This window comes from Aythya marila (assembly GCF_965140915.1).
Source record: "Aythya marila genome assembly, chromosome: 1".
NCBI classification, from domain to species: Eukaryota; Metazoa; Chordata; class Aves; order Anseriformes; family Anatidae; genus Aythya; species Aythya marila.
This window is the reverse complement of record NC_139042.1, coordinates 155,256,502-155,284,229: the sequence shown is the minus strand read 5'-3', so window position 1 is coordinate 155,284,229 and position 27,728 is coordinate 155,256,502. Positions and strand designations below refer to the sequence as shown.

General features: G+C 35.0%; 1 protein-coding gene across 3 annotated transcripts in view; it reads right to left on the bottom strand.

Moving 5' to 3' along the window:
• TMTC2 (transmembrane O-mannosyltransferase targeting cadherins 2) overlaps window positions 1-27,728 on the bottom strand; it is a 261,535-nt gene that overhangs the window by 37,763 nt on the left and 196,044 nt on the right. For all 3 annotated transcript variants that reach the window (XM_082773154.1, XM_082773155.1, XM_082773156.1), the window contains exons 8-9: window positions 21,870-21,991; window positions 6,354-6,435 (exon numbers count right to left, since the gene is read on the bottom strand). In XM_082773154.1, the coding sequence (XP_082629280.1) occupies window positions 6,354-6,435; window positions 21,870-21,991 (204 nt within the window). The remainder of the gene's footprint in view (window positions 1-6,353; window positions 6,436-21,869; window positions 21,992-27,728) is intronic.

Here is a 27,728-nt window from a genome sequence, read left to right as displayed (position 1 = left end):
AGTTACTCACAGCTGCCAAGAAAAATGCAAACGACTTAAAACTAGTATATTCTTCCAAATAATTCTGTTTCTGATACATCTTTCTTGTTCAATTTCATTTTGGAACTAAGAATTACTCTCTATGTTAATAGCAGCTGAAGATTTTCTTAAATCTAAGTTATTGGGGAGTTCTGGGAGCAAAAAGGTTGGAAGATTAGTGAAGTTTTTATGTGAGCCAGTTACATCTCTCTTCCTGTTTTAGGTCTATGAATCTTGTGTCCCTTGAATAACATTTATTGATACTGTAGGAGCAGGTACAAGCTGTATCCCAAGCATCTTACTTTGACAGCACTGTATGCACAAGATGGAGAAATTCCTTCTTAAAAAGTACATGTTCTATCATAAACTTTTTCATATAGCTTCCCTACAAGATTATGACATATTTAGTGTTAGGATTTCCAAAAGATTTTAAAAGGCAAGAAAAACTTTCATTTGCTGAAAGGTTCATGAGTGCATATTGGCAAGGCTGGCAAAGTGACTTAGTGATGGACGTACTGCATCTGGTTGGCCCTGACCCCATCACATCAAGGAATTTAATTTCTCAACACACAATCACCATGTAGCATCTGGTATTCCCAATAGAGCAGATCCATGCACTCTTTTATTTATTACTTTGCATACACTGCATTTAGCCAACCTGACAGTTGGGCAAATGGACAGTTCATTCACTGGAATTACACACTGTGAGGTCAGTTTTATTCATTTCATTGATGAAGATAAAAACTGACCCTCCTATGAGCCTAGGTGACATTTCTTCAGTTGGCATAAAAGTTTCTTGAAGAAATCAGTAAGACCTCATTCCTAGGTCACAGCTGATATTTCTCTTTCCTATCAATAAAACTTTGATGTTTAATTTTTCATTACGACACTGTTCTCTTCAGAAGATCTTTTCATTACATATTTGGGAGAAAAATAAAGTTTTCCTAGGCTGCTCTTCAGGCAATGAAGAATAAAGACAAAAAAATCTAGCACTGTGAATAATGTAACTACATATAAGGATTATACATACATCACATCTAAGAAGAAAATTGAATGCACACATGTAAGTATATATAAATTTTCACAGTAACACATCTATGACTTAATGAAAAAACGTGTTTCAAAATCAACTGCTAAACCAACTTCTAAATTATCAAGAATTCAAAAGTGAAAAATAATTACAAAGAAAAGTGAGAATATTAGAGAATGCGTTAATCTATTCTGCCTTCAATGAGAGCAGAGCTAATGCTCTTCACTTTTACCTAATCTGACAGGCTGTTTTTCATTTTGTTTTATGGTTATAACTGGAAATGTACTAAAAAAGGCAGATAATCAATGTGGACTGCCTAATTAAGTGAATGTATAATTAATCTAATGAGAATAATCCCTTTTTATAATGAAAAGAGAATCGTTAAACAATTCAGTGTTATTAGAAACAATGAATTATTCAAATGAACTATTTTAAAAAGAGGTCTCAATGGTGATTGGTAAAACAGAATTAATTGAACATCCTGTTTGGTTCTAGACTTTCCCATTCCAATTAAACTAGTACAAATGTAAGGAAGAAGGACCCTCTACACAAATTTATCTTGAAATCTCAACACACGTACATACATGCTACTTGATTTACATTGTGTTGGAGAGAGGCAACTGTATACACTTTAAGAGGCACGTTAACAACACTTATTTATAGCAAAATAAAACCTGGTTTAGTATCACTTTTTTGTTTGTTTGTTTGTTTCTTTTGTTTTGCTTTCAGACAGCAAATTATAAAGGAAATAAGAAAGCTTTGTAAGTAAAACATTTCCACTACATAAACTTCACTGTAATTTTAGGGTTTTTATTATTTTTATTTTTTTGCTTGTTTAAGTGAAAGATAATGCATAAAGCATCCAATAAGCTCAAAATCCTCAATTACACTGTATTTCAGTCAAAAGATTCTGAAGAATTTATGCTCCAAACAGATAAACACTTAAGTACAGAATGCCATTTGAAATTCATCCCATCTCTCTTCACTGACCAATTTTATACAGAATCTTTCTTCAGCTTTTCCCGAGATAGGGTCACTGAAAGCAGAAATGGAAATTCCTTTGTGAGTGGTCAATAGAGTATCCAAAACTAAATATTCTCTGGGGCATAATGGCATTCGTCTGACCTCAGTGGACATTCCTATTTCTGGCAAATTCAAAAATTTGATTTACTGATTCATTAAATGCTAACACAGTCTCACAGTATTTATATGAAATATTCCTTTGGAATTGATGAGTTCTCTCTGTGGATGCTGTTTGACATTCAGATTCATTCCACTTGACCATAAGCATTTAATCAAGGCACCCATTTCAGAAAGAGCTCTCAAGGAGTTGAATGGAGATGACAGCAACAAAGACCATTTCAGTTATGTGGTCTATCTCACACTGCAGATACCTAGTGCTTTCTGTTGATGACAGAAGCTGTGTATGCCCCTGCAGGATCTACTGTGGCACACTCAAGTTAGATGTTTAAAGTAAAGTGGGATACATGAGAGCCAATATCCTGAGTAGATGTGGGTAGGGTATTTTGAAGAAAAGTTTCCCAGAAAAAACAAAGATGGATGTTCAAAAAATGAATAAACATTTATTAAGTTCAACTCAGTTTAGTCAGAACTGTTCATTTCAAATGTATATAAAAAGAAAATATGAATTAAAATATCCAAGTAAAAACCTCAACTTTTACTGAAACATTCAAATCTAGCATATGAAATAATTTTCTCCAGTATTTCAGTTTAAAAACATGTAGGTTGTGCTAAAAATATTATTTTCATTGCAGAGAATTAAAAATAAATAAAAAAATATATACTGATGCTTCTGCATTTTTCCCTTTACCATTTCTCTTATTCCTTATTGATATGCTTTTTCTTTCTTTCACCTGCTCAGTCTTTCTGGCAGTATGCTGAACCTCAAAAGCTTGTATCATATCACCCATGAAGACTCATGCTTTTGTAAGACAATGGTTCTGCACGAAGTTCAGATAAATGGCATATGAGAAGAAGAGAACAGAGTGGGCAACTGAATAGCTGCCTGCACTTCTGACTCAGAGGGGACTGGCACCCTCATTTGTCACTTGAGCAAGAGCCACTTCCCTTATGACCAATAAAGTGGCATCACGTCTTCAGTATAATATACATGCGTATCTATATGTATAGCTCTTCAGCTTTTCCACTAGTTCTCCTTTCAGACATCTCCAAGCATAATGAGTTAGAGAAACACTGTTTTAAAGTTAAACCGTATAAATTCAAAGCCAGCAAATTATCTGTACAAAACTAATTGTAACACTAGCTTGATCACAGAAATGTACTATGGTGGTATTATCCCAAGGAGCAACCAGGAAACTGTTCACCTCTGCTCAAATTTTTGTGGGATCTGATAAGCTGATTCCTGTACCAAATTACATTTTCTAAGAATAGTTTTGGCTTAATGCCTGAATTAAAGCACATTATAATACAAGTGTAAGCCTCTTAAAAGATATAGTGTATCGACAGTTACTTCTCTTAGCTCCAAAAAAATGTCCAAAAATTAGAAGTCAAGAAGAACATCTGCACATCCTTGGAGCAGAAATTATAACTGTGTGTATATATGTGCACTTGGAGGAAAATCTTCAGTCCATATATTCATGCTACCCCATCAACACACTGTTGTCTCCCAACAGACCACTCCTTCCATTTGGCTGCTCAGTGAGGTATGTGTTTTATTAGGGATCAATGCCAACTATTTTATTTGCTGTTCCAATATATTAATGCTAAGAAAAATAAATAAATAAATAAATAAATAAAATAAAAAATCCCTATGATACGATTTATATGTAAACTATGGATATATTTCCCTGTGGCTTAACGTTTGGCATATAGAATATGGACCATACCTGTGACAAGGTGCTAAAACAAATTTATGGGATGCAGAGATATACTTAAAGTGTTCACTAGGGACTAGTGTTTAATATTTGGAATTTTCCTGGTAACATACACTAAAGATTCCTGATCAATACAATAAATAAGTGTAAAGGAAAGTAGAGAATGAAAGGAGAGAAAGAGAAAAAAGTAAGGACAATTTATTTCAAATTTTAGGAAGTCCTGTGCCTGAAGTGATAAGGAATAATCTTAATGAGGAAACAATACACCATTTTAATACTGTAGTCTGGTAATGAAGAAACAAATACATCAGAGATGAATGATGATTTGAATAAGCTTGCATTTAGCTTATAGGCCAACACAAAATGATGCCTGCTTGAAAAAAAAGACAGGCAAATTGATCAAGCAATGAGAGAGAAAAAAAAAAGTCTAGACCTGTAATAAAATACACACAATCCTAACTTCAATGCCAGAATGGATTGTTGAGACCTACCTTTGAATTTGTATTCAAATAGATTTCCTATTCGCTAAAGATAGATTTCTTAATATGAAAGGCTGGAATGGGATGGAGTAGGATTTCAAGAAACAATCTACTTCAACTTTTTCTCATTATCTTAAGATATCATCAGGTATACTAATATCAAATTCAAATAATGGAGCTTATATGCATATCAAATTTATCTGTACAGGCGTAAATAGAAGACAATGTCACTAACTGAAATGACCTATAATACAAAATAATGCAACACTGAGCTACATTCATTTAAACACCATGACACATTCAAAGTAACAATGTATCCATTAATTATGGGAGTCTAACACGCAGAATTTTACACTGAATAGGATCAAACAGAAATACAGTATGTGAGCAATTCAGACAAAGAAATCACCCAAAGTAAAGACATGGTTATTAAGTGAGGTTAATTTTCCATTTTGGCCACTTAATTTCACTTATTTTACATTCACCATTTAGAATTAGAAGAGGAAATCAAAACAATATACAAAGAATATACAGTGTGCCTATGGTTCCCTACCTTTTTCCTCAATGTGGTGGTTTTACCATGCTGGGCAGCTAAACCCCACAACCACTCTCTCACTCCCCCTCTTTTAGATGAGGAGGGGGAAAAGCAAAGCAAAGAATAACTCACGGGTTGAGATAAGGATAATTTAATTAAAGGGAAATAATAATAATAATTAAATAAAGATTATTATGAACTAAACAATTTAACTAAAGGGAAATAAAAAGGGGAAGGGGAAAAAGGGAGAGGGAAAGGGAAAAATAAAAAGAAGGGAGGAAAACAAACTAATAAAATAAATGAAGGCTATATGGAAGTGCAGAGGAAAGAAATTACTCTCTACTTCCCACAAATGAGCGATGATTGACCATGTCCTTGAAGCAGGGCCTCAACGCACGTAGCCGGTGTTCGAGAGGAGGATCGATGTTTTCCCAACGAGAGCCCACCCCTCCCCTCTTCTTCCTGTTTCCACCTTTTATTGCTGAGTGTGACACCACATGGTATGGAATATCCCTTTGATTGGTTTAGGTCAGCTGCCCTAGTGATGTTTCTCTCCTCACTTTTTGCCCACCCCCTAGGAGGGTTAGAGAAAGGCCCGATGCTGTGCCACTGCTGCTCAGCAGCAGACACAACACTGGTGTGATAACACTGCTGTTCCAGCTACAAGTACAGAGTACGGCACTGTATGGGCTGCTGCCAGGAAAGTTAACATTCCAGCCAGACCCAGTACACTCAACTACAATGGACTTTATTTATTTATTTATTTTTAGATTTGTCTATTATCAGTAAGAATTAGTCCATAAAGTTAGGTATTTTTGGTTCCTCGGGAGTAATCACATCTGGAAATATTCTTTGCACATCTAGCAAAACCAATCCAAACTTATAAAGATACCTTCAAATTAACTGTGTGCTTTAGGCACATTTATGCTTTAGTATGACAAAGATATAGCCAACTTGTTGAAACCTTTTTAATACTTATCCATTTCAAGCCATGAAGATGCTGGGAAGGAGGAAGATTTAAGACCCATAAATCTTAAACAAAACCCAGACACTTCAATATGTAAAACTCATGCACACTAAAGTAAAACTTTTAGTTGCCCACCCACCGTCACACAATTTAGGCCAAAACTGTTAATAATGATATTCCAGGCCATGAGGTTTTGACATATGGCAGCAGTCACCTTTCTTCTTTTCCAGAGAAGCAGTGATACTGAAATTCCCCTCATAGGAGGAAAGCTATGAAAAATAAGAAAATCTTCACCTCTCCCTCTGTAGTTATTAACAAATTGAAATGGAGATGAAGTTATACATGGCAGATTAGTTTCTTTCCCTTTAAAGAAGGTATTATGCCAGTAGCACTTTTCAAATCCTTAATCACTCTGAGATTAATGGCAGGCCTGGAATATGTGTGGAAACCCTATCTATCTAAAACATACCATAATGCATGTAGCAGTTGCCTTTGGTAGGATCCAGCTGAATAGCCTTCACGAAGTACTTTTCTGCCTCACTCTTGCGTCCCTTAAAAAAAAAAAAAAAAAAAAGAGGGGGAAAAAGAGGAAAGATTATTTTAACAGTGTGTCACCATGGAGCCATCATGTGCAGTTACAATTTCCAAACTCCAGGCACTAGAGAAAAACAACTACTATTATTGCTACACTTAACCTAAGTAAATATGATTGCTTAAGTGTTAGAGAAAGTTTTGTGGTCAGCTACTTTACACTGCAGATCTCCAGACCGAGGAAGAAATGTGTCCAACATCATCAGTGTCCAAGAAGTAAGGAAATGGCAGAAGTATACTGCAAAAAAATATATTGTAAAGGGCTTGGAGTGAACATGGAACTCCACACTTTTCTGGACATGCATCAGCTAAAAGGGTAAAATTGGAAGGGAGGGTGGGAGGAAGTTTCAGTCATCCCCTTTGGAAAACAAACAAACAAACAAACAAAACCACAAGAGGCGAAGGGGAAAAGTGTGCTTTGGTTCTATGAAATAACACTATATACACAGCCAATAATAAAGGCACTGCAAATGAAGGAATAGAAATATAAAATACTGATTTTAATGGGGCAAGTAAGATTTCATCAGAAGTCAGTTCTGTTAATCATAAAACGTAAGCAGAAAGGGTAACTTTTAGAGATGATGGTCAATGTGATGTCAAAGCAGTCAAAAAACAAACAAACAAACAAACAAACAAACAAAAAACAGAAAAGGTGTTTTTATTTTGAAAAGAGAAGAGCAGGAATACTCTAAGCCACAGCTTTTCTTGTCACCGAAATTACCAAGCCACTGAAGTTGCACTATGGGGTACAAAGTGCCAGAGCAGAGCCATTAGTAGTGATTACTCTTTTCATTAGAAAAAAAAAAAAAAAAAAAACAAAAAACAAAAAACTGGAGTAGCCTAGTTTGATACTCAAATGCAAATCAGCATTAGGTATTTGATAAGATACCTGTGACTTGTTTATTCCAGTCCCCATGAAATTAGTTGCTGTGTTTTGAATTATGAAATAGAAAGCCTCCAGAATAAAGAACAGTAAAGTTTAACCATGGTGGAAGAAAGGCGTTGTGGTGTGCACCTCTCAAGGTTGCCCTGATAGTTATTTCACAGATATAGGCTTTCTCAAGTTTTGTGGTCTGGAAACAGACATTGAAAACATCCTGCACTATCCCACAAGCTAACATAAGAATAGTAATGAGGTCTGTTCATGATTACAGCTGCTCCACATTCTCAGTGTTCCCCTCAAGGGGAATAAAAACAATTAAAAACAATTAAATAAAGAGAGAAAGAAGTTCTGCAGCACACCAAGAAGTATATCAAGACTAGGTTCTATCAAAACCAAAACAAATGGAAAATTTCCAAGGGAGCATCCTGGTTGACATACAAGCAGACTGAATCATTTACAGTATTGAAGTTTCATAATATGAAAACTCATAGGCAATAAGAGTTTAACCTGATTATTTAGTAAACTTACTTTGGTAAACCCTTATACCTTAGATACATAACTCCAAAGCTTCTGCAAACCAACTGGTGTAATTGCATGACAGAATATGCTATCCTTTTTTTTTTTTTTTTTCTTTTTCAGAAAAGAGTACCATATTACATATAGTCCAGACTAATTTTCCCTCATCTACAAGAGTAATAAAGACACATTTAAAGATTAAATACATTTATTTTAATTGCATACAACCATAGTTGAGAACAAAAAGTGAATGAAATCATCTCCAATTGAAAACGTGGTAAATTTGGGTTAATATAAAATAATTATTCAAATTAAATTTACTGGGGTCAAGGTTTATAATTAAACACTTTTAACTCCAAGATTGGCATTCTTACTCTGGCCAAATTTACCATGACACATGTAAACCCAGACTTGAGGTTCCAAAATGACAAGCACCAAGCGTATGTATCCGTAATTCTGGCAGAGTTAACATTTACACATTTTGCATCGTTGTTTTGTTCTTGCTGTTGTTTAAACAAACAAACACCATTAATTTTAGCTGGTTGCACTCTGTCTCTGTGTCTATTTCTAGAACATAAAAGGACAGTTCATTGAATACAGTCACAAAATATGTAGCTTCTGCCTACAGAACTTTAAGGCCCCAAACATTTGTCAGACATGATTAATTTTCATTTACTACGAAAACCAAAAAAACATGACTGCTCTACTCTTTTTCGCACTTTCCAAATGGCATACTGCACTCAAGTTCAGGCCTGTCAGGAGACCTGAAGTACGTAATGATGACAGGTGCCAGTAAATAGCATCAAAAGAAAGACTGTGCTATTAACAGGCCCAAATACTCATTAACAGGAAAAGGGGGAGGGGGGAAATCTTACACTATGTCACCCAGGACATGAAATAATCTGACTACAAATGATCAGCACAGCTCCATTTGTTCATGTTGACCATCATTTTTGTTCCATATTTATTAAAAAACAAACAAACCAACAAACAAACAAAAAACGTTTTCTTGCAGAATGGCATTCTGAGGAAGCTTCTAACATACCATCTAATGTGTCCTCTTTGGTGCCATCTGGCTGCTGCTAAAATGTCAATACCTCAGCATAGATTTAATATGCTGTATGGTTGTGTCAAATGATATGAAATCCAATTATTTGACAGAATCAGGCTATTTTACAATTAAACTTTAGCATATGTATATTTTTTCAACTATCCAATATACACGTAAACTACCATAACAGAATGTTGGCATTGTGTAGTTACAGTTAGATGACAATCCTGTCATTGTCCCTTCCCATCATATGTAAAATAAAACACATAGCATGAGGGGGAAAAAAAAATCTAGCTTTAAAGAAAATCCACAAAAATTGTTTAAACTGCTGAAAAGTACCTTAGTTCAGTCTTAGTGCAGGAAGGCATTTTGTGTGCATGTTCACCATTATGTATATTGATCCATACAGATGCATGTATTGAGAAACACTGGAAACCTCCCAATTTCTAGCAGCAGGTTGTATATGCACAACCACATGCTTTGGCAACTTTACAAAGCAAAAAATATAAGTTTACAATTGCATACTAGCAGACTTATTTGAAGGATAAAAAAGTTATTCATAAGATTTTAATAGAAGGACTTGATGGCTCTGAGGATTAATAATGGGATACAGAATATCTTTCACCTGTTGGTCACCAGTTCACATCCAGTCCAGGTCAATAGCTAATGAAAAGGTGCTATCTGACAGCTACTGGTTTGCTCAGGAGAAATAAGTGGGTGGTCCTAGCCCAAACCCTAATGGAGATCCTCTTCACAGAAGCACTGGCATATTTATGGCTTCTCAGTGCACTGAGACATAATGATACAAAAACATAAAACAATGAATGGCAATCTCGTTGCTGAGGAAAAAATTCATAATGAAGACAGTTCAATAATCAATTTGGAAGACTGTGCTGACACTCTCCTTATCAGACCTGGACCTTACCCTATAATGAAGACAAACTTTCAGCAGTTTTCCATTAATAAAGAAGACTTCATTCTTTTTCCTGGGCCTAAATAAACAAGAATTGCCAGTGATTACCACCTTGCAGAAATTAAACATAAAGAAGTAAATTTAACTGACACATGACTCTTATAACCTAGCATGCCAGTTGTCCTGGCTTTCAGAAAGATCCTGTTCTTCACAAATAATGCAGACTTCAAATCAGAATGGCTGGTTGCTTGCAGTTTCGGCAGGGAAACAGTTAAATGGTTAAATATAAATTCAGGAGGTTGATTTTTAAGACACCTGTTCTTTGTAGAAGTTGACTGCAAGGGGTTTTGTTTCCTTGGTTGCTTCTTCCTTAGAGACAAGACAATGGGTCTGACCTTACTAATATGGTCAGACATTTGGTTAACCAGTCTTTCCTACAAAAGACGTATGATTACCATGACAAAAGAAAGAAAGCTAGCTAATGACATCTGACAGATAAGTAAAATACCCTGCATTTATCCTTAAAACATTTAAACAATGAGGACAAATCTAATGTTTTCATAACACCCCCCAATTTTCCCCTCCCTGTGCCGGCAGACTGTGCCAAATTCATGTTGAGGCAGCTGGTGCGCTTCAGGCTGCTGGAGGCCCAAGGACCCTGAGATGCTAATAAAATTGGAAAAGACTAATACAGCTGAGCAGCTCTGAATAACTCTCTTGTGTAAACTATGGTGACACAGTGGCTACCAGCAAGGTGGTTCAACTAGTTAGGTGGTCTCTGCAATTTAAACCAATTTCATATTTTGTAAATAGTAGTCGTTCTCCAAATGCACAAGGGTTTAATCAGAAGAACAGAAACTTCACTCCTCGATATAGTTTCACCATCTTTAACTGCATCACTAATGCAGTTGACTGTCATTCCCCAAATCTGCTCATTTTTTTTTGGTCAAGCATTCATTTTTTTTAATAAAAAGAACTGAATTATGGAAAGATTTCTTAATAGAAGGTTGATTAAAATACAGACGCTGAATGAAGGAGAAAAAAAAAAAAAAGCAATCATTTCAGATATTTCCTTCTTCCCCATGAGGATATTCCCCTTCAGTAACAGCGAGTACGCTAGGAGAGAAAATATGTCTGAACTGAACCTGTGGCTTCATTTCAGGTTTCTTTAAATTATTGCAGACCTGTTTCATAAACATTTCCTTTTGCCTTATAAAACATGTCACAGAACAGTAAAAACACAATTTACATGGTGTATAACTGAGTAAATTAGCAATAAACTTTTCAAAAGTTTTAGTTAGTTACATCTTATAATGAGGTAACTGATATTCACAAGATCTCCATCCCTCCTCTAACTTAATACTTACAAAATTAATGTAATATCTACTATTAAAGCATCTAAATCAGCAGATTCTTCTTTTTCCTCATTTTTCTGTTTCTGCAACTCTTTTTATTCTGAATTAGAACATGAATGCCTTGCACTACAATTTGTATGTCAAATGCTAATCCCACTTAAGTACATGGGATTTGCCTTACTCACATCAAAGGTCCAAAATTTATCTCAGTATCTATACTTCTTGTGCAGCAGAGACAAATCTTAGCGCTTCTTTACAATAATAAAATAAAAACAATGAAACATAGCAAAGAAGCATTGGCTTCTAAAAGTTAATATCTGGTCCAGAAAAACACCTGTACGTGAGGCAAGATTTGCAATGAGTAGTACACGTTATTATAAAAACAGACAGTTGTAAGAGGGTAAAGTTTACAGTCATCCTAAGCCCTTCTTTCAGCATTGCCCAACTAAAACCAGTGTGTTTTTACCTACCTTTTCCATGCCACCTTTTCAAAGAAAGTTTTCCTCCCCTATATCCTTAGATAAGCACAGTAAGAAATTACCAGCACTGATACTCTCAAGTTCTGGCTCTCTAGTAACCAAGAATGGGAGAATACTTTATCTGTTTCTTGTAATATATTAATCTCAGTGTATAGGAGCAATAAATTAATTACTTTGGAGGACATCAGGGGATAAATCTGTAACTACTATTATATGATATTCACCATATGCAAATGTTTACCTCACAGTAAAGATGAAGCAACTTTCTTAGTTATTGTCCAGTATGACACATTCACGTATTCTTGACCCTGATGTTGTGACGGATGCTGTCCTCCCCAGTCATCTCACTGGACCAGAGTCCTCACACAAGCAAGTCTGAACACCACTAATGTAATCCAGTGGGTTACTTTGAGAAATAAGCCTTCACAGGATCAATACAATACAATATCTTGATTTAGTTTAATCCTCTATTTGCACATTAGGTGGAAGTGGTGCGCTTCCATCTAGATGCGCACCCCGCGGGAACGGGGTTAAGCTCAGGCAGGGGAAATTTAGGCTGGACGTCAGGAGGGGGTTCTTCACAGAGAGGGTGGTTGCACACTGGAACAGGCTCCCCAGGGAAGTGGTCACTGCACCGAGCCTGTCTGAATTTAAGAAGAGATTGGACTGTGAACTTAGGCACATGGTCTGAACTTTTGGGTAGACCTGTGCGGTGTCAAGAGTTGGACTTGATGATCCTTAAGGGTCCCTTCCAACTCAGGATATTCTATGATTCTATGATTCTATGATTCTAGATGCATCACCCCAGTGCTCCTTTAACCACTGGTGTAATTCTGTTGATTAAAAACCCATCTACTAGCCTGACTCAGTTTCTACTAAAGTCAGTGGAATTATTCTATGAGCCAAGGGTATTTTAGAAAATATTAATATAAAGTGGGTTCTTGAGTCTACATCTATGGGGATAATTAATGGCATGATAACCAGAGAGCTGAGATTTAAGCACTGCCCATTGACTTTGGTTGGAATCCACTGGAGCTTAAGCATTTTTGAATGTGACATCACTGCTTACATACAGATTTAGGAATCTAAAGCACAGCTCATAACTTTACTGGCTCAGGGCATGATTCAGAGTATATTAAGGTGATATTTTCTTCAAGTAAAGCAGTATGTATCTGATTAAGAACTAATATATTAGAGCTATTTCCCATCCATTTTCTTGTTTTATGGGTCTCATATCACAAAAAGCATTCTCATTTTACTAAAGCATTCAATATGGTATAGAAAAGAAATATAGGCAGAGGGTTTTTTTTGTTTTGTTTTGTTTTTTTCCTTGAAGTGTTTTTTTTTGTTTTTTAATATATACCTATTTTTTAGTCTTTTTTTTGGGGGGGGCAACTTGGAAGTCTAAAAGCTACTTACTTCATTTTAAATCATGATTAACACTCATGAAGATTGTGTGCAATCTTAAATAAACCTTTAAAATTTTTCATTCCATACCATCTGATTTATTTACTGTCTAGACCTATATTGAAACATTCGCCTTGGTCATTAAGCTTTGGATAATTTTATTTTGAGAATATGTAATGAAATGTTAAGTAAATTTTAGGCACTTTCCTTTCCATTCAGTCTTAAGCCACATTTTATATTTTCTGATAAAATTGTGTATTAATATCTTCTCATATTTCACTAGCCAGTCAGCAGAATATAAATTCACTATCTCCAGATACTGTTTTCACTGAGTCCTATGAATTTCTTCTATGGTAAATTTGGCTTATATCTTGCATTTTTCTATGATTACTGACAAAATTACTACACACAGAGTAATAACAGGTGACTGGCAGCTACATTCAACCATGTAACAAAACAAAAAGATCTCTCTCTTTAATGGAAGCAGTTCATCCTGTGTCACTGGTGTTTTCTGTAATAAGCTTTAAATTTATGTTGAGTAAAGTGAGAAGTTTAGGGCTCCCCTTTTCCTGTCTGCAGGAAGTTAGAAACAAGATACAGAAGATGAGATCCCTGAAGGAGGTTAGTTAGGGGTTACGTGCCTGAATACCTGCATCAGAGTAATTTACCAACCAGTAAGATGGAGATTTTCTATTTAAATGAAAATACTCAATTTTACAATTAGTTCTGTTAAACTTGGCATGCAGCCAAATATATATCCTAAGGGGACTGAAAAGTATATCTATGGATGCAATTTTTATGGCATGCAGCTAATCTCAGAAGAAATACAAGCTCAATAGATGTCATTTATTGAGATTTCTGTAGTTTGGAAATCCTGACATTCAGCCTGGAGGTGTTAATGCTCCAGATGCACCAGATAACCATACTTAATAAATAATAAATAAATAAATAGGGCTTATGGTTCTGAAGTCAATAAACATGACTTTCCACATTGAAGAGACTCCCCCATCCCCTACAAACAAATTGCTTGTAAACTGAAAACAAAAACAACTTCTGACATTTTGCAAATTTCATAACTAAATCCAAACCTTGTGTTTGGATCAGTTTTAACCCCCAAGGAATTTAAAGTGGCAAGAAAAATTACAGTGTCTGTGTCAGACTCAAAGACAAACTGAACACAGAACAGAGAAGTGGACGTTTCTTGGCTCAACTGGATTTCTTAGGGAGGGTCTACTGAAGTATTCAGTGTCATTTGTACTTTGTTATTTTGTGAGTTTAAGTGAAATACATGATTTTCATTATTAAAAAAAAAAAAAAAAAGAAAAAAGAAAAAAGAATATAAAAAAAGTCTTCCTAGATACAGTACTAACATCCAGGGCATTTAGCCTCCCAAGATGAAACATCTAACAGCTTTGCTCATCTAATCAGATGACCCATTCAGAAAAAGTATTTTAATAGTTTTAAGATTTTTGTATGTGTAGTATGTATATAGTATGTATATAGCATGTATGTATCTATCTATTTATCATTCCCAAAATAAATATCATTAAAAATATATATTTTGTTGTTTTAAAGTTATTAATTCTTAAAAGAAGGGTTAAACTGTTCTAGGAAATCTTACCTACATTTAACATATAGCTTTTCAATTGCTAACTCAGAAGAGAACTAACTCTTCTGACTTCATGGCTGTACTACTTTGCCCATGCGTCCTTCTAACTGGTGTAAGTTGATAGCAATTGGTAGCAACTGAACAGTGAAATAAAAAGCGACAATATAACAGAGCTATCCAAATTCAAATTTGCTTTCTGTGTTGGAACACAATAAGCAAATAATTACAGAAACAGAATCTGTTGAATTAGTCTATTCGCTATTGCACTATGTTCCCCTTTGCCTGTGCTGTCCCGTGTCTTTCTGTTCTTCCTACCTTCCATTTCCTTCTGTGCTGTCACTTATTTATATTTATTTTGAGATGACTTTCAAGGACTACACCAATTACTGAATGTACTAGGGTACTTGACAGTGGCACTCTGAGTAATTTAGCAACTAACCAACAATGGCAGCATAGCTTTCTGGCCTTCTGTTTGTCTGGAAAATAAGCAACAAACAACTGTGGGCAAAAATCGGGCCACCCACTGAGGAGGGAATATTCTGAACCTTAAAAAATGTATTTAACTTCAGTGTCGATACCAGAATGACACAATCCTGTTTCTTTTATTTTAATCCAAAACACTGCCACTATCAGTCTATGTCCTCCTTTCTCACCATACCCCTTTGGAGAAAATGTTTTAAAATAAAATATTTTAGATTTTAGGGAACATTCTAGGGTGATTATTACTGAATTTAATATGGTTTGGAGCTGTAACACAGAAATTTTACAAGGCAAAGTAAATTTTTTTATAGCACTTTGGGTGATTTTCCAAGACAGTAAAAAACAGGACATTAACAGCACTGTGTGGAGCCATGTAAAATGCAAGAAACACTGTGCATTTTTTTTTCCAAAGGAATAGAGTAAAGCCTGTAATTCCTATATGCAAAATGATAAATGTTACAATATGGGGCTGCCCTAAATACATTACAGGCACTGCAATTACAGGCACTGCTGCAAGCTGTGAGGGGTGGTTTGTGGGCTCAACTTCACTCATAACAGATGAAACAAATCTTCAAACCAAATTTATCTATAATTGAAATAAAGCTTCTCAGACTTGAGTGCTACTACAACAGCCATCCATGGCCTGATGGCAGAGGCCAGACATGAGAAGAGAGGGCTTCTCAGTCTTCTCTCTAAGAGGAGATTAAAGTGACAGAAGAAAAGAAAATTATAAAAACCTTACTTATGCATGATTTTTATTTTATGTTTTTAGATGATTGCCAACCCTTTTTCTTCTGGAAGGTCTGTTCATAAAATGGAAAATAAATTACAGCTTATGCTCAAGGCCTCACCTGGCACTGTCATTCTGACAGACTTGTTTTTATCTTAGAACTGGGAGCCTTGCAATTTTAAATACTTTACAAAAATTATGTTTTTCTTTGTGATACAGCAATAAATTAGCTAAGCAAGGGATGAGGCTCAGGTTCTGTGACTCTAGACTCATGTAATACAAGTAGACGGGCCAGGTCAACTAGCATGTCCCTCTGACAAATTTATCGTGTAATTTATTCAATGTAACAAATTAAAGACATGAAAAAACATTGGAAATATAAAATGCTAAAGCTCTGAAGTAAGTCCTAAAGAGCCACAGATTTCTGAAAAATAAACAATAACAAAAGCACCAACTTAAGCCACAAACACCTGTCTGTTTTTCCGTTATTCTACTAGTTGAGCTACTAATCATGTTTTTTAACGTCTCATTTTTTGCTGTTCTAATATATTATCAGGAAAATTGTAGACTAGTAATCTTTAATCTTTAGATATGAACATATAGCATTATCCAATATATGGGTTATGAAATACTTGTGACTTATGGAACTGTAAATTCATTAGTCATTCCTTTAGAACCTTAAGTTGGTCTCTTTTTTCTGCAGATACAGCAGCACATCAAAGTCCACCTGGCATTTCTTGTATCACAAAAAGCTATCAAGACAAAACACAAGTATCTGCATTAAAAAAAAAAAAAACTACAACAAAACGTAAAAAATATTTTATCATTAGTAAAACTTAAAAAATATTTTATCATTAGTAAATAATTGACTCAAAAGTTTCTATTGCATACAAATATGCAGTATGCATGCGTATATGCCATTTAGGTGTTTCAGTTATCAATGACAAACTAACATATAGTTTTCTGTGTGTGTGTGGTTTGTTCTTGTGTGTGTGTTTTGCTTTGTGTTTATACTATCGATATTAAAATGTAAATTAAAGTTATTACAAGTTTAACAGTGTATTTTGAGTTTTAGGAATGTATATTTACTGTTATTCAGAAAGTAAATATAACTGAGAATAATTTTGTGAAGAAATGTCACATTCAGCATTTGAAATTATGTTGCTGGACCCGATGTTGTCCTCAGCAAGTTTTCAGGGGTGGTGAAGGGAAGCTTGTTTTATTTGGATTTTTATTTCACTTTTTCCTTTTATTGGGTTTCCTTGGTTTTGCATCATTCCATATTTCCAGGTATACACATGCAAAAATTTATGTAGCCTTTAGAGAAGAAAACATTTTTTCAGGTTTGTCTAATAAACTGTTAGAAATTGGGCTTGTAACACCCTATATTCTCAATTTTCCCATAATTCTAACCTAAAAAAAAAATGTTTCAAGAATTTCCCTGTTTTTGAATAAGTACATTTTGTACTATTCATTAAATTATTTCTAGAATTAAGCAAGCTTATTAACACTCTCAGAGATTTTGTGTTGTTCATCTCTGTGGAAGAGAATGTTGAACAGAAATAACTTCATGTTTTCTTATGAAGACTTTTCACACTATCTGCAAGTTTATGAATGAAATCATCTACAAATTATGTGCATTTATATTGAGCATATAAAAAAATATGAGAATTAGCACAAATGAAATTAAATAGCATAGATTATGTTTTTGTTTGCTATTGTTCAACTCATCTCTTATAAAATGCAAGTTTAAAATTTAAATTGCCCTTCGGAACAGTAGCAACATTAGCTACATGCAAATGGATAGAGATGATGACATAAATTAATATCTGTCACTCACAGCATGATTGCAATCATTTTAAGTTTATCACGGTGAGTGAATTGTGAATTACTTTTTTTAGAGCTTAGAAAAGGTAACCCATTCCAGTACAACCTAATTCTTCTTTAAAATCTCTTTTTAATATAAGAGAATAATAGTCTTTAATATTAAACATGTCTGTACAAGGGCCTTGACTCAGAATAATGCATTTTAGTAAACTAGAATTAGCTTCAGCATAAAAACAAAGATAGCTACATAGAATCATAGAACAATTCAGGCTGGAAAAAACCTTAAGATATCATCCTGTCCAATTTCCTACTCAAAGTAGACTTAATATTTTATTTAGACCAGATTGTTCATGTGGTGTGGTTATTGTTCAAGTTGGAAATAAATGTATAGATAACATACATTTTTTCATTGCTAAGCTACTAAACTCATGTAGAATAATGTGCCTTTATTTTAAGTGTGCTGGAAAACACATTATTAAAAGAAAAAAAAAAAAAGGAAAAAAGGACATGGATAGGTAATCATGAATTCAGAAAAGATGCTTTTTTATGTCCAGAGATTCTAGTTTGTGTTTGACAGAACCAAGGCCAGACAACATGAATAAAATAATGGTTTACACTCTAGAATGTTCTTGTTTCTGTGTCTCTGTCTATGAAACTGACAAGTTTTTGCTGGAAGTTGAGAAATGATAGCCTGCTATAATGAGCAAGCTGTTTTCCAGTCTACACAATGCTTATAGGTCAGCCTCACATTTCCTCATAGGAAGGAAAAACAAAACAAAACAAAAACAAAACAAAACAAACAAAAAAAAACACATAAGGTACAAGAAGCTGGTGCAGGTATCTAGATTAGCACTAAAGCAATAAATTCTTTGTGTCATGAAGTAAGCATTAATACTGGCAACAGACTTAAGGGGACAAAAAACAGGGGTTGAAATTATGCCACTTTATCGCTTTATTGGAATGTAAGTCAGGAAGTAAAACATAGCCGAATTTGTGAACTTTACAGGTTAGATTTTACTGCCTCTTTTTTTTTCTCTCTCTCTTTTTTTTTTTTTTTTTTTCAATAGTACAATAATACAATTGCCTTTGGCTGAGACTTGGGAACTTGTCTGAAATCCTACTCCTCTTGCCCCCCATCCCTCAACTTCACAGACAGAGAAGAATTTTCTATCTATATTAGCACCTACTCCTACCCTTCATTTCATCAACAGTCTCACATTTCTCTCCTGGGAAAGAGACAGAGAAGTGTTATCAATAGGTTTGTCTCATTACTTGCATTCAGACTGCAAAAAGTCTGAAGGTTTAATTCCAAAATGCATATGACAGATGAAGGGAAACAAGCCTCTAAAACACCTCTCCTCTAACATCTGAAAACTTAGTGAAGTAGACTTTTCTCCCTCATAAATACACTGGCTGTGAATAAATGACCATGAGCCTAGATAGCAAAGTTAAATGGAAGAATAAATCACCGTGGTACCTCATGATCAATATGGACTGAAACAACTACGCCAAAGGGAGTAGTTCTAGAGCTACTGAATCCCAAGAAAGTCTGTGCAGTCTTGCAGGAAGGATGTCATTTATAGCAATCATATATTTGTGATGGGAACTAATACTAGTACAGGCTAGAAACTAGAAACTAGTCAAAATTCATTTAATGTGAATCATCAAGCAGATGGTAGACTGCAAAACTTATTAGGGATAAGTGACCAACACAGAGATAAAAATTTGTATTATACTGCGAAATCTCTCCATCATCCAATTTTTTATTGAATATCTTTTCAGACTTTGTTACTAAAAGAACCAAATAAATGAATTTGAATACAAAAAAAGACAAATTAACATTTTTATCATGAATGAAATATCCACCTGTGAAATTTCCCACTATCTCTAATTACGTTGTCATCAATGTGTTTTCTTGCATTTATGAAAATGTCACTACAGGCAAGAAGGACATCAGCGCTGCATTTTCAGCTTATGCTTCTGTTATTAGAATAGACATGAGCCCTATCTGTACGTGTTGCCCTGAATATCAGAAGAAGTGGCAGAAATATAAGAAAAAAGTGTCAAGAGATGATAATAAACAGGTGTGATGGGAACAGACTACAATTATGGCAAAGGGTGAGTACAGAATAGCAAGAATGCATTGGGAAAGGACAGGCAGAGTACTTTATTGGCCTAACATGGTAAAGGATTCAGTCTTCAAAGCTGTATATAACTCCTGTCCTTTTTGCTAATGGGACACATTCTTCTACAAGCAGAGTTAAGATCCTCAAGGCAAAATCCACCTCATATGTATCTTGTGTTTATATCCCTGAAGAAAGCAAACAGTTCAATTCTAATATAAGGATTTGTGTACATTATTCATCACGTCCTCTCCAAAGCTGGAGTATGTCACTGATAGTTAATCCTATAACTGAACATTCACAATGAGGGGACAAAACCCAGAATTTCTTTTTAGTGGCTCACAATGTCTGTAAGGAGTTACTGGATTTAGCAGTTTTGTTATTTTGAAGAAAATTAAGAGACTTTTTTTTCCCTGAGCAACTGCAAGACCTTCCTTAGCAGGCTTATATTTCACATACACGGAAGTCCAGGAAATGAACAAAACTAACCATGGTGTACAAAGGGTAGGGAAAGAAAGGGGGGGAGAGGAGGGAAGGAAAAACTAAAGGGATTTTAATTGAGAAATCTCTTCCTTTCCCCACAGCAATTCTAACAAATAGGAATTTCTGTGTCAAAGATCTAAGAAGAAACCAATAATACTGTCTTTTTGATACTATTCTTAGGTGCAAGATATGAAGATATCTGCTGGAAAAACAAGGTAATTTAGGTAATTCTGCTGTGTAACCTACTTACAGTTCTATTCCAGAGGAAGGTAATCAGTGAGTAAATGCATTTGTGAATATCTGAAAATTTTAACGGGAACTGGAAATTTTGATAAAACAATATTTTTCCAGAGACTGAATCTGAAAGGGAGTGGGAATATAACACTAACAGCTTGACTTCTAGCACAAGCTAAAACCTCTCATCAAGAGAGCTTTTATAAAACTATTTAATATTAAATGATAAGACTGAACAATTTTTAATTCTTTCTGTTTATGTTACTTGTTGCTCAGATAGAGGCTTTCTGTTCTAATCTCTCCCTCTTTTGCAAATTCAGATACTTTTAGCAGCAAAGGATCTGCTGAAATTAATTTTGAACTGTTTTTCTTAACTTGATCTCTACCCTGTGTCCAAGTACATATTTTGCTTAAAGATTGGACAGGACATAAACAAGGTCAAAGTAAAAGCTCATAGCTGGTGAAAAGTTGAGTGAAAAGTTGATTCAGGCTGAGGCACGCTGATTGAAAAGCCATACAAAGGCGTATCAGTAGAGCGTAGAAAGGATATAAGAAACCAGTGGGGCGAACAATGAAAGTAAATGTGGAAGAAACAGACGGGAAAGAGGATACTGTCAGAAAAAAAAAATAGGAAAGAAGTGAAAGGTGGTTTTAAAACAGGGCTATTTTAGTGAATAGAACAGAAAACCCTTTTCATCTTCAAAATGTGTGAAAATCGAGGAGGGACTGGCACTCTGCTGTAACTATCATGGGGCTAGTCTAGCTGGAGCTGAAAGTTCCTCCTTACTGAAAAGGCAGAGTAAATTTTGAAGAAATGTAAAAGTCCAACTCTTCTGATTTGCTAGAAGTAACTTTTAGACAGGAGTTGATTATTTCCATTCTGCATGCTCAAAGAGATACTTCCAAAGAAGTGTAAATTCAAAGCATGAGACATAATTTGCAAAGTACAGGACACCCCTAGCTCTGCCACGGGTTGTTACAAGAGCCCTGGGTCAAACGCTAGATACCTTTTTTGTATTTATATTATACTTGTGACCTAACTACTGATAAAGAAGGACCTTTTACCTAAATATTATACAGTTTCAGTGCTCTAACTATTGTTTTATTTCAGCACAGAGAAGGTGATATTTCAGGCATGGGTACAATGTTTCACAAAAGAAAAAGCACACACTATCAAATTCTTTCCTTAGCAAGCACAGCTGGAACACTGCAATCAGAAATTTTCAGGCCAAAGTCTTCCCATCCGTTCACCTTACCTACTGAAAAGGCCTGGGACCAACTCCCAGCAGTGCTGATTAACTCACCGTCAGGGCCAGCAGTTTCCCATAGGTGAGATGTGCTGGAATGTGGTCGCTCTTGGATCGCAGTGACTCCACGTACCAGTGCTCCGCTTCCGGCAGCCGGCTCATTCTCATATAGGCTTCTCCTATGGTGTGAAACACATGCTAGTGAGAATGCCACCAAATTTTCAAGATTTTTACAGATTTATTATCTCATTTATAATTTTCTATTTATTAAATGGGCAGAGATCTTAGAAAGGGTGAAGTGCTTTGAACACCTGCAATGAAAGAATAATAGTAAATAGCCTTACAGACACTTGAGTGAGGAGATTCTGAGTTATGGCCTTGTTAGGGCTGAAAGAGCATGGTTTAGATGAAAGGCTTGTTGGAACAGAAGTGCAAGAGAGAGCTCCAGCTGTGAAGTTTCAGCCAGAAGTCTCCAAGGAACAGAATTTTTATCACATCTACTATAGAAAAGTTACTTCTTTTTCATCAGTCTACATTGCACAGCATGGAGCAGAAGGAAGAATACAGAATGAGTTTACATTTAACCATAACACACCAAGAACCTAGATCTAAAAAACAAAACAAAACAAAACAAAACACAGAAAAACTAGTCAAGGTTAAGAAAACAGTCCTGGAAGACTGGTGGAACAGCAAAACAAAAACCCCTATAATCTCTGGAGATAGTTAAATACGCTCATCTGGAACAACTAGATTAAATTAGAATACAGCATCCATAATTTTAAAATTGCTAGTCTTAGGAAGTCACGTATGAAATGACCAAAATTAGACTTTTTTTCAAAGTAAAACCCCTTAATGTAAGAGGCTGAGGAAGGCAATGTTGAAGAATGTGCTGTCAGAAACCACACTGTGGTACAGATAATTGTAGGCTTTAAGTTTCTGAGAAAGGACTTCTCATGCTGAGAAAGAAAGGCTCTATCTCCAAGAAATAACATGATCAAATTTCTCAAAGATTGGAAGTAAGCAGTATCAACAAGTAGGTAGTGGTGAAGAATAGCTGCTTTCAGATTAATACCCAGCACTGACACAGCTCTTTTGCAAGGGCTCTAGATGTAAATATGCCCCTGCCCAAGTGAAGGACTGACAAAGCCTGCAGTAGGCAGGATTTCACCATCTCACCAGATGATTCATACCAAATAATTTTTCCCCAGAATTTTTTATACTTTCTGTTCAAGCTTAAGCCCAACTATTACACCTCCAAAACTCAGAGAAAAAGGTACCACGAACCTGCTCAAAGAGACAAAATAGAAAAACCTCTTACCATGTGAGCTAGTACTTTTTTTTTTTTTTTTTTTTTTTTTTTTTTAACAGAGGCTAGAGAAGGTTTTCTTGATGAAATAAATTTGGACAGTTAGATTTTGTTCTTTGTTTGTTTCCTACTTTTGTCACCAGACACTTGGCAAAATGTGGCATAGAATTTTGAGTTTCAGGAATTAGCATAATGTAGAGTAAGAAGTCATACTGTCCAAGGCTAAGGGAAGCCAACGTGAATTTTATCAGAAAATAGAGTTATTTCAAAAAGGGGCACAAGCCTATTAAGTCAGCAAACCAGGATTTCTAATTCAATTGTTTAAATAGTATTTTGTACTTGCATTGGTCTTGGATATCTGATTAAATACACATAAGGAACTGATGTTTCAGTCCCAGCAGTACCCCAGTGATTCTATCAAAAAAATTTTATTTAAAACAAAAACAAAGAAACAAAGAAACAACAACAACAAGCCACCACCACCAAAATAACTAAAAAAAACCACCACCACCACCACCAAAAAAAAAAAAAAAAAAAACCACAAAAACAAGCCAAATCAAAACAAACCAAAAATAAAAGCAGGAGAAAACACATGAACACCCATGATCAAATTCATCATGTAATTTTTTTTCCACTGTGTTGGCACTAACAAATAAGTAGCATAACATTATATTTTATTATGCGCAAAACAAAGTCATGAAGTCAAGTGTTGAAAGAGTGGAAAAAAAACAGAAGTCAAGCTATATGCTCCCTTTAGCTCTTGTCTCTCTGGGTGTATGCTTTATGGTAGAATGTTTAATTATTTGATTGCCTACTATTTTTCCCAGAGGCTCCTGCTTCATTTAGCATACAGGAAATGAGGAAAACATATTGCCTTTTTTTATTTTATGTGGAAAATTTCAGCCCAACCTGTTAAAGCTTGGCAAAGTTTCAAGCAATTAGCAATGAGATCCTTTAAAAAGAAATGTAAGCAGCCATAAGAGATGGAGTTGTTATCTGCTTGTACTATGCGCTGAATGCACTGCCAAATTTCAGAAGGATCCAAGACTCTCATCTATTTTTCATGATGCATTCTGATATAGGAAGAGATTAACATCTTCAGTGCACTGGCAAATTCAATTTTTAATAGGCTTTAAGAGCTCAGCTACTTTATGAGCTAACCTCCTAAAACTTTGAGGGTATTTCTGAGCTGTGCCTCTAGAAATGAAGCATTGACAATATGTCAATCTAAATGTCAAACTGTAGAAAAAGGAATTTTATCCCCTCGAAGTCTTTACAGGGAAATCTCTATATGTGAACATTTTTTTTCCTTCCTGAAGAGTCTGTTTTCTGCCCATAAACCACATGATTTGCTACATTATAGGTGATTAAAACGTGTCATTACAATGGAAGGAAGTATTGCTGGAGTGTCTGTTATTAATTTCCTTTTTCTAAATGATTTAGAAGGACACTCCTGTATAAAAAGAAATCAAAATGATTTGAAACAAACAAACAAACAAACAAAAACAAATGATTTGAAAAAAAAAAAACCACAAACAACTAGCAACTGTTAATTGAAATGTTAATTCAGTCAAGTGGTTTTATTTGCTGGACTAATGCAATTTTAATGAAAAGCTTTTCATCTATAGATAGTTTTCCAACAAAATTACAGAGAAAATATGTATGGCTTGAGTTCTGTCATTCAGGATGTATTTCTATGTCTAAGAAATATAACATTTATATTGTATATAAGAACAATAATTGTCAGTTACAAGTCTGAATTTTTATAATGTTGCAACATAAATGATTTAGTCAAAAATAGTGGACCCTGTGTTGGCAGAAAGTACGCAAACCAGTGGTACATGTAAAGAGGTTTCAGAATTTAACAATTATTTAATTTGTAAAACCTTTCAGAATTCATATTAAAAAACTGAGCGATCACACACACACACAGAATTTATTAATGAGATTTTTCAGGTCTATAAAGTTCAGGAAAGTTGCATTCTACTTTATCATTAAAGTTAACAGCAGCAGCGAAGAAATTCAAGGCAGTAATAACCACATGACAAATTGAGAGTTATCTCAGTTCCCTAACACGTGTCAAATGCAGCCACATGCAGCAGTGCCTGCACAATGAATGGTAGCAAAAAATTCAACAGCCAACTGGAGCAAAAGAAGACAAATCAGTCATTCAAAAAATGTCTCGTTTTTTACAGGGTTATTTTTACACCCACTTTTGCCACTTACACACTCATTTCTTAGCCTATTCTACAAGGAGAAACATAGATAATTAAATTGTAGCTCTTATTTACTAATATAAAGTAAGAAAGCACATTAATATGAAACTGAAACACTATTTAAAGGACTGTACATGTAGTTCAATATCACCTCCATTAATACTTTATGACAAGGGAATGAGTAATGGACTCTTTTAACTAGACTTATACCATTGTAACTAAAATTCTGGTACTCAAATTGATTTTCTTTGCAAGAAAGAGAGATCAATTGCAAGACTACCATTATCCAAAGCAATCTTTCTATATTTCTTCAGGTTCCTTGGGATTGAAAAGGACAAAATACTTTTAAAATACTGCATAAACAAAAAATGCTAAAATTATCCCAGGATAAATGCATTAAGGATAATTAAAGAATAATAATAATAAATATTAAATATTGGTATTAAATGATAATAAGAAGAAAGGATCAGCTCGCTCCTAGCTATTTCCCCAGGAACATTAACCTTATACTTGATAATGAAGTGGAATATGAGCTTAATGTAAATCCTCCAAAAGGAAAACACGGAAGATGAGGTTTGCTACACACATTGTATAGTGATAGAAGACAATTAAACACCATTTGCCTGATAGAATCTTATATGGTTCTACATTAACCTCCCAGTTACCGATTTCTGATATTCTTGGTGTTGGATGCACTGCAGATAACATCATTCTTTCAGTATCATGGCAGCCAGACCTCTGCAAAACCCAAGCAAAGGCCATCTTCTTGCAGGGAGCACAGTAGACTTATAGGTGAGTGAGTACAATGAAACTATGAACACAACAGCATTGTGCCATGTACATATACTTTCTGATTAAGAGCATTAATTCTTCTGTGGTCCTTCTTTCCGGATTACAAAAGGTATTGCTGAAAAGACGACTGAAAAATTCTCTCTCTAGGGGAGACAATGCAGAGTAAATGTGCATATGTAATTATCTGCCACCAAAATTTCTGGATGGTAAAAATGTAACATAAAAAATTCCAGAACAGAGCTTGGCATTGGCAGGAGCAGATCTCAAAAGAGAAAATACAACAGAGGTGCATTTTAAAAAGGAAAAGGTCTATCATATACCTTCAGTCAGGATTTAAATTTCATTTTTCAATTATTTCTTTGAATCAGGAATATAAACAGGTTGCCTTAGAAAAAAGATAGAGAGGTCTGTGACCCCATGTACCACAACGGGTCTGTGTCTTTCATAACACAGATGTGCAGTCCTCCTGTGCAAATTAAGGCCACAGGTGCTCTTACCATAAATGTACCTCTCTAGATACATTTCATTCTTTTTTTTTCTCTTAGGTATCAGTGCATACAATAACATAATAAATCTAGGAGCATAGTTTGATGTTATACTTTACTGTTCAAAATACACTGCACTTTTCAGTCTTGGTGATAAATATGCAGTGCATGTACATCTCTGAAACAGATGAAGCATGCGAGCTTAATGAGCATCAAGTACTGCATAGACTAAGCATATTCTACTTTTTTTTTCCTTTCACAGAATAATCTCCTTGAAGATTTCAAGGAGTGCATTGTATTTTAGGAGGGTTTTTGATGGATGGGAGTCAATCCACGTTTACTTTGGTTGAGCAGATTCTTATAGTTCCCAATTAGCCAAAGCAAAGCCTTTGATCTGATTTAATTAGACCAGTAATCTACTTTTCCAGGAAAATACCTGAAGTGGAAAACGGATACGAATGAAGGGCAAAATAAAATAAGTTGCAGCATGGAACAGCATGGACTTAGCACAGCTGTTTGTTGTTACACAAAGACTTCCAGTGAATGAAGCAAACTGACAGAAATGTAGGCCCTGAGCTCACCTGAGACAGATAAGTTCATTTTCATTTCCCAACAGATGTGGAGCCAGCAGTAAATTGTAAGGTACAAACTGACTAAGAATTCATAACTGAACAAGTAATTGTACTCTTTTCTTGCCTTTTACTTCGCGTACACATATTTTATACATATATTTTACTTTAGTTTATGTTTTATGTTATTTTCAGTATAACATGGACATTATGCCAGAACAGGTTTCTTTAAAATACTCTTAATAGAAGCACTTTCTATTACGATCATGTCTAACTGGAATCCATGGAGTCCAGTTTCAATATTGGACTATATTTTTAGCTTACAAATGTTATGTTAGTATTTATTTTCATACAAAATCCTGTATGTTTAAAATACAAATACATGCTTGGCCCTTTCAGAATATTGTCTAAGCATATTCAAGCATTTCACAAGAAACTATAGACCAATGGTCCAAAAAAAACGGTCTCAAGAACTGTGTGTCCCACCCACTCAGCAACTGACTGCTGTAGCCTTCATACCCAGTTTGAATCCTTCAGACAAAACAAAG